This window comes from Xiphias gladius, chromosome 18 (assembly GCF_016859285.1).
Source record: "Xiphias gladius isolate SHS-SW01 ecotype Sanya breed wild chromosome 18, ASM1685928v1, whole genome shotgun sequence".
Classification (NCBI taxonomy): Eukaryota; Metazoa; Chordata; class Actinopteri; order Istiophoriformes; family Xiphiidae; genus Xiphias; species Xiphias gladius.
The window spans coordinates 17,112,334-17,120,997 of record NC_053417.1 but is presented as its reverse complement, the minus strand read 5'-3'; the positions used below and the strand labels follow the sequence as shown (position 1 = coordinate 17,120,997).

The 8,664-nt window shown below is 39.4% G+C and overlaps 1 protein-coding gene across 2 annotated transcripts; it reads left to right on the top strand.

Annotated features, from left to right (window-relative positions):
• Window positions 1-3,503: 3,503 nt before the first annotated feature.
• Window positions 3,504-8,664, top strand: LOC120804233 (cytochrome P450 3A27-like). 2 transcript variants are annotated; one of them, XM_040153555.1, is made up of 13 exons: window positions 3,504-3,679; window positions 5,510-5,603; window positions 5,712-5,764; window positions 5,872-5,971; window positions 6,081-6,194; window positions 6,333-6,421; window positions 6,566-6,714; window positions 6,806-6,933; window positions 7,052-7,130; window positions 7,638-7,798; window positions 7,895-8,121; window positions 8,219-8,381; window positions 8,473-8,664. In XM_040153555.1, exons 1-13 carry the CDS (start codon window positions 3,621-3,623, stop codon window positions 8,572-8,574), a joined length of 1,518 nt encoding a protein of 505 aa, XP_040009489.1. In that variant the 5' UTR covers window positions 3,504-3,620; the 3' UTR covers window positions 8,575-8,664. The 2 variants fall into 2 exon arrangements, with proteins under 2 accessions (XP_040009489.1, XP_040009490.1); XM_040153556.1 differs by lacking the exon at window positions 3,504-3,679 and adding an exon at window positions 3,845-4,423 and having other exon boundaries at window positions 8,473-8,589.

Sequence of the window (8,664 nt, the reverse complement as noted above, 5' to 3'; positions counted from 1 at the left end):
ATAGCAACAGAAACTATGTAACTGCAGTCTAATGACTCCTTCTTCGATTTGTGCTGAATGTGGAACTGCATTAAGGTGTGTAATTGAATACTGTCTGGCAAAGTACCAAGGAGCGACTTAAAACTAAGTCATAAATGTTAGCTTTGGACTCTAGAGAAATATTCTGTCATTCGGCAGTCTGTTTGATATATTTGCACATTATTTTCAATCTTCCCCCTGCTTTGTGTTCAGACCTCATCATGAGCTTTTTCCTCCGTTTCTTATGGACTCTCCTCAATACATTATCCGTCTCTCATTGCCTTCTCTCACTACTGCTTGGAAACTCATCTTTACGAGATTGATCTCAGCCAAACAGAGAGCAAAGGCAATGTTGCCACTCAGTGTAGTGCTGCGGGCAGACAGGCATTTGCAAAATTGTGGGAACACACACACACACACACACACAAACAAACACACGCACACAACACACAGCGTGTTGACAATGATACATTCACATGGGATAACAGAAATACGAGAGAAGAAATGAGAAAAACAACTCTATTTATTCTCAGCTGACCCAGCCGCAGCCATAGGCAGCCTCCTCACATCACAATGAAATATTTTTTCTACCAACTCAAATGACAGGTGGCTGTTTTGAAGTGACTTCTTGATGGAGTTTTTTTTTTTTCTCCTTTTGTTTCATTTTTTTATTTCTATAATCAGGATCAGGATGAAGCAAGGGAGATGGATTGTGCAGTTGACAGGAAACTGGAGAATTAGAGGACACATTGTAGTCCACATAGAAAGGGATAAACAGAAAATGCAGATAATAAGTAGTCTGCACTTGTTGAACCTGTATGCCTGGGTTCATTAAGAGGTTGGTTGTTGTCTGTAGTGAAGAAAAATGTGAAAGCAGATTTTATGGGTCATTTAAACAATTTGTACACTGAACCTGGCAGGGAAATGTCTTTCTATGCTGTAGCTGGTACCTAACGCTTTATGTCACGACCTTGGCCAGAAATTTACCAATTTGGGTCACAGACTCCTCACTGGTTCACTCGAATACACATAGCTGACGATGTGAACATTTCACCTGCAATCCGTCTCACTCTGCCAAAGCAAGGAGAGGACACTTTTCGGCCAACTTGTAAGTTTTTACTCTGCCACTGATGTTTTTACTTTTTTTGTTTATAATTTTTCAATTATAATGCACAGATAATTAAATAAAACTTTGTTCAGCTGCTCCTGCTGCCATTCACATAGTATCATAGTATCAGTATCTATGTGACACCATTGCGGCTGGCTGATATGACACATATTTATAAAATATGACTTGAGAGAGAAAGATAATTCATAACGGTATAACATTTTGTAGTGCAGTTCAGTCGCCGATCCAGAAACCTGATTATGTGTTTAGGCAATTCAGCAATTTTACCTTCTTGTAATTGTAATTCAGTTATGTCGATACAACTGTAAGATTTCCAGACTCTGTATATCAATATCAATTCTATAGGAAATTAACTCTGGTTCTCTCATCCCCTTCTTTTTTGTCCTTGTTTAATTTAATTACAGCCTTTAGAGAAATATAAAATTAAGCTACTTTACTGATTACTATCCCATAATTTTCCCAAAACCTTTTTCCCATGCAGCCATCAGTGTAGGCATAAACTGACTGACACAACATCTGACAGCAGCAATTACAGCATGATATAAATGACTACAGGTCAGCAGTTATTATGTTCTAACTTAATCAGGACAGGAAACAGGCCAAAGTTAAGTACAGTGTATTGTGTGCCTCATCTTTGTTAAATTGTCAAAATGTGCCATAGGTACATCTGTGGCGTTAAAATTTGATTGAGAGAAAAAAATGCTTGCAGTGCTGGGAAGGTTGGCTAAAAAATCCTATTTTCTAGTTCCCCTTTAAAAAAAAGTCAAACATCAAAAGGTAATTTTATTGTTCGATCTGGACTAAGCCAATTCTTAAATTCAACTGGAAAGTTGTGTTCTCTATCACATTACTTTGTCACCAATTTTGGCCCTCGTAAGGGGAACCTTAATAGGGCAGTCAAGCCTGCTTCTATACAGCACAAGATGAGTTAACTGATTACATAATTAATCGTTTGTCTCTGTAAGTCTTGATGTCTTTTAAGGCTATTGTAAAAGCTGTGTTTTTTGAAGTTTATTTTTTGTTTTGTTGGTGTTGCATAGGCATTTTTCATAGAAGCTACGCTACAGTCAGAAAAGCACAGGTGTAAATAATGATTGAATTCCATTTAGCTGCTTCAGGTTCAACGTCCTGGTATTGCGCCTGCTGGTTCAATGTGACACTGTCATGACTCACTGGGACACTTGAACAGAACACAGCTAGCATTAATGTTATTGGTGACATCTGTGCTTTTCCTACTATAACAAGTCATACTGTCTGCAGTGAGAAAACGCCTATTTTACAATAGGCTACTGTACATTTTATGTCACTCAGATAGGATTATCTGGTAACGACGTGATAACTTGTGTGTCACTGTCTTTCACTATCGTCATCATCATCATCATCATCATCATCATCATCATCATCATTTCTTTCCACCGCTCTTCTGGCAGCAGGCTACAACACTGCCTTTGGTTTGGAGAGAATGAAACACTTGACAACTTTAGCAGGACCATTTTAAGCCATTTGACCTGAATTCAATTTCAGACCATTTCTATGAAAAGAGAGAATAAAAAAAATTTCCGTCACAGTTGGAGGTGGACACGGGGTTTCGACATGATTTAACAGGAATGTCAAAGACTCCGCTTCTCTTGTTCCCCTTCCAGTAACTTGAATACCCATGCACAATACTGATTCTGCAGTTTATCCCAAAGTGGCCCACTAAATCCCGTTTTCACTTGCCAAACATACTCGGGGGAAAAATACTTTTTTTTTCTAATTGGCCATGTTTTTAAATGGTTTGGAATGGTGTGATCCTTTTAATATCTATGTGATTTTTTTTTTGCTGTTTGTTAACACATTAGTATGATTAATTATGCATTAGCTCCTAAATTAATGAGAAATACTATTATTTATACTATTTCAACTACTGATGAAAAGTAAGCAAGCATATCAACATTAGGATATTTTTCTGTCAGGACTCTTTACAAGAAACAATACAACAAAAATTGAAAGAAATGAAAAGCATTTCTGGAGAGAGTTTTAGGAAATGTAATGCAGGTAACAGGTCGCCACGTAGGCTAATGGGCAATTAGTAGGCCAATGGTCAGTTCAGTTCACAAATGATCTGGTTTGGGCCAGCCTGCACTGGTGGCCAAGACGTGACTTCCGGTAAAATGGATGCGTGTTTTCCAGCCGTTTGAGACTACCTCTGTCCTGAGCCGCCCCCGCCCCCCACACCCACCCGAGGTGAGCGAAGACCTGCGCCTAACCTGCGTCTGATTGGCCAGTACTCATTGCCCTCGTTGGGTTGGTTCGGTTCTGGGATGGAGAGTGATGACTGGTTAGGGTTAGGGTAAGAACGTCAGGGCTGGGGAGGGCCTTCGCCCGCCCTGGGTGGGGAAAGACCACTTTGCGGAGCTCAAATACTAAACAGTGGGAGGTAGTCGAACCCCAGTCGACGGTGGTGGGCGCGGGAGAGGAGACGGGCTGTATAATGGAGTTTTCCATCGAAACCTGGACCCTAATAGTAATTGTCATTACTCTCATCGCAGTGTACGTATGGCCTTATTTATCTCTGTCTCTGAGATCTGATAGTTTCCAAACGAAATGAACCAATTCCACGTCCATGCTGAAATAATTCATCTGTCCGTTTACTTTTCTGAAGCGCCTTGTAGTTGTGTGCAGGCTGTGTGAGTATTTTTGAACTTGGTCTTGTTTTTACTTCAGGCACCTTAAGGGAAACCCTGACCGGACTGAGTAGCTGTCGCGCAGTAGGAACCGTCTTGTGGTGGGGCAGTAGAGGTGTAGCCAAAAAAAAAATCATAAGTCGGGCTAAGTTCCCAACATAGACCTGGGTTATTTTGCGCTCCCTATTTTGTACTTCCTGTTTCAAATCTAAATTGTAACTGTTCTAAAGTGGGGACAAAATCCCAGCCCAACATAGAAGTCACTTGCACAGCGATACTGTAGAACTGTAGTCTTGCTTTGTAAAGTTTGACACGTTTCTATTGACAGCTGATGAAAACAGGCTGCGTAGAATGCAATGTTGAAACGGTCCCGGGGCCTCTTTTATATAATGAATGACGAGATAACTCTGACAGCACACGTGATGATTTTACTGGACTAAAGGTACAACTGAACATTGGGTGGCGTTACGCCTGCTAATCACCTACTTCCCTGTACTAACAAACCCCACCCAAACAGGTGCAACAGAGCTGACAGGAGATTTGGGAGGGCGAAAGTCAAACACAGACCTGAGAAGAGGTCGAATCAGCCAAAGTCATGAATATTAACCCTGTGAGTGTACAGTACGGGTACAGGGGCCTTTAAATTAACTGGAAACTTTATAAACCTGTTCCAAGGCAATGGTCAAACACAGGTGTAGCCAATAGCATAAGCTACACCTGCATTCACTTTCATTGGACCCCTTTCACGGCAGACATTTCTACCTGCCATAGTACACAGGAGGAATTAATAACATTAAAAATGGCTGGTTTTGGATTTCCTTGTATTGTGTAAGCTGGCTCACTGAATTCACTACTGGGACACCTAGATGGAACTGAGCTATCATTTCCAAAATAAATGACACCTCTACATTTTCCTACTATGACAAGTAAAAAACCTCTGCAGTGAAAAAGGTCTATTACACCTGTGCTATACAATATTGTCCATGAAAATGTCCAAAGGTGACAAGATTTTTTTTGGTAGAAAAAAATGTGATGTGAAACACAGCTTGAATCATAACAAATAAAGTGGACATTCATTCAGGGAAGATGACGTAAAGGCTGTAAAATATGTCATAAATGGCCAATTTACTTCCAAGCAGTTTTTTTAATGTCAGTATTGTCTTCTGATTGAAGACAGGAATTGAATGTTGGACTACTGTTAATTCCTACTCCGTACTGTTGAGTTTAGAACAATTAAAAGGACAAGCCAGAAAACTCAATTCAGGCAATCACAATATTCACCCATTGAACAATTCCCAACTAACATACAAATACAATAATGCAACTGAATAGACATGACAGTGACAGGAGGACAGGACAATCGAAAATTGTGGATTGTACTAGGTTCACGTAACACAATGGTGAGTGTAAATTGGATAATGTTACAGTGGATTTGTTATTACACTGTGACAGATCCTGTTGTGTGACATTTAGGATAGCAAGTATAAGCATAGAAAGATATACATGACAAAAATCTTTATCCAGATAGTATTTATTTAAACTCTTTAAAAAGCAAGCAATAGAAAAGAAAATCTATATAAAGAAGAAGCATGAAAGAAAGAGAGCCTGGAGGGATATCACAATAGAATAGGGGTGTAGATAAAATGATAACAGGTGGATATGGTCTTGATTATCTATTCCCACTTTTAATCCTCAGATATGGATATTCTCCATATGGCTTTTTCAAGAAAATCGGCATCCATGGACCCAAACCTTTGCCCTTTATTGGGACATTTTTGGAGTACAGAAAGGTGAGATGCATTTGCCAGATTGGTAAAGTGATCTAAGTAGACACTCTGCCACTGATGGTTTTGACTTTGTTGATGTCTTTGTCACTCCTTGCTCACTTTATTCCCCAGGGCATCCATAATTTTGATACACAATGCTTTCAGAAATATGGGAAGGTATGGGGGTAAGTGTTTGATATTAATGAAGAAAGAATGTATCATACCATATACGTCTAATGCAATGCTCCGGGCTGTAACTGAATCAGTAAAATCTCTGCTCTTGCATTACAAGGATTTATGATGGCAGGCAGCCTCTCCTGGCTGTAATGGACACAACTATGATCAAAACGATCTTGGTTAAGGAGTGCTATTCTGTCTTCACCAACAGACGGGTAAGGAAAAAAACACTGCAGGGGCAATTTCCCAAGTTAATACCTCAATACTAATCAAAGAACCAGGTGTAACGAGGACATCCTCTGTGGGTGTGGGTGCCTGGTTTAGGATCTGGGACTAAATGGACCCTTAAAGGATGCTGTATCAGTAGTAGAAGACGAGCAATGGAAGAGGATTCGCAGTGTACTCTCTCCATCTTTCACCAGCGGCCGACTGAGAGAGGTTAGAAAGCACAGTGCAGAATTTTTTAATGTGTACTATTCATTTTTGTGCATTATTCACAGATTCACACTAAAACTGGTTGATATCTGTATGCAAATATTTGATGATTCAATGTTTTCATTATTCATTTTGGGCTAGATGTACTCAATAATGTTGAAGCACTCAAGTAATCTAATCAAGAGTCTTCAGAAGAAAGCAGAGGCGGATGAAGTCATAGAGGTTAAAGAGTGAGTAATGTTATTGTTTTTGATGTGATTTGGGCACAGAACTCCTCACCATTATTCAGTCAGTTTTTTCTTTTACCTTCTCCTATTAAAGGATGATAGGTATTATTATAGTCAGTTAGATTTACATGTATTCCTTGTTTGCAGTGTATTTGGACCTTACAGCATGGATATTGTGACCAGCACTGCTTTCAGTGTGGACATTGATTCCATCAACCATCCCTCTGATCCTTTTGTTGCAAACATTAAGAGACTGGTCAAGTTCAACTTCCTGAATCCATTGATGATTGTTATCAGTATGTCAAACATTATTCTGTAACCAGATTGTCTGTCTTGTCCTCTTGACACCTAAATTTACTGTATCTTTTCAATTCCTATTCATTTCAGTTCTGTTTCCATTCATGGGACCGGTTTTTGAGATGATGAATGTGTCATTCTTCCCTGCTGAAGTGATGAATTTCTTCTACAATTTTCTAAAGAAGATCAAATCAGAACGGAATAAGAATAACTGCAAAGTAATTCAGAGTAGCTACAATGGATTTTATTTTGGTTGCTGGCCAATTTTTTACATTTTATATTCATAACATTTCCCTTGAACATTTCATGTGCTTTATATGTGTTTTTGTCTGGCAGAAGCGAGTGGACTTCATGCAGTTGATGGTGGAATCTCAGATTTCAGAGAAGAACCAAGATGATACCAGCTCCCAAAAAGGTGAAGGAAGAAACCAGATGGAGAAGTTGAAGTTAATAACTTTCTCTGTAGTCATGGCTGAGGGAAAATATTTCTGTTTAATGTTAATTATTTTAGTGTACATATACACAAACAGTGTATAACAAAAGAAAGATATAAAAGGTCACTGTGCTTTTCATTGTGCTTACTGTCTTGCCTACTGTCAGTCATTGACAAGTAAAAATGGATGGAACTAGAGAGTAAACCTTTAAATTTCATTTTAGGATTATTATCTTATGAATGTCTTCCTTGGGGCATCTTTGCTGGTCAAAACGGCAGTTAACTGATCCTTTGTTAACTGTTGAAGGTCAAACCAAGAATCAGAGAATAATAATCCTAGAATAGTTCATGTTGACTGAATGAAGGAAAGAATAAAAATTTTGTCCCAAGCTAATGCTTATTGAGCATTTCCAGACTACAATGTTGCCTGCCAACCCATAACTATTATCACGATAGTAATAGTTTAATTATGGTGTGTTTGTGTTGCAGGGCTGACTGATCATGAGATCCTTTCTCAGGCTATGATATTCATCTTTGCGGGCTATGAAACCAGCAGCAGTACACTGGCCTTTATAGCCTATAACCTGGCAACCCACCCTCACATCCAAAAGACCCTGCAAGAGGAGATTGATGAAACCTTCCCAGAAAAAGTTACTTGTGTATTTTTTTTTTTTTTAAATGTAATTAATCAGGAGCTGGTTCTGTGCTACCAGCTAATAATTACTTCAAAATTTACCTCCCTCCAGGGTCAACCAACCTGTGAAGCCCTGATGCATATGGAATACCTGGACATGGTGATCAATGAGTCAATGAGGCTGTATCCTGTTATTACTCGATTAGAGAGAAAGTCAAAGGCTTCTGTTGAAGTGAACGGTGTGACCATCCCTAAGGAAACTGTCATTTTTATACCAGTTTACACTCTCCACCGTGACCCTGTTTTGTGGCCTGAGCCTGAGGCCTTCAAACCTGAAAGGTGCTGTACTGGATCAATAGCAGGTTAAGGTCAGATATTACCCAAAGTTAGTCATTGGGCTAATTAACTTACTGATATTTGTTCATCGTTTTTTCAGGTTCAGCAAGGAGAACAAAGACAATATAGATCCTTATGCCTTCCTACCCTTTGGATCAGGGCCAAGGAACTGTATTGGCATGCGATTTGCTCTCTTGACGATGAAACTGGCCCTAGTGGAGATCCTTCAGAAATTCAGCTTTGTCACTTGCAAGGAGACAGAGGTGAGAAGACAGGTTTCTATGTATAATTGGTTGACAGTGGATTTGAGATTATGTAGAGTGTTACATGTGACACATTTTCTGTTTTTTCTAGATTCCCTTGGTGCTGTCAACTGATGGATTTGTCTCACCCAAGGAGCCCATCAAACTGAAGCTAGAGCCCAGAGCACGTGCTGCTGATTCTACTTCAAGCTAACCCTGATAATCTGTAACACGGCAATTCTCAATTTAACCTGCGTCACTATCAAGTCACCAGTTAAGCTTGCCTCAAGTATCTCTTATTGAG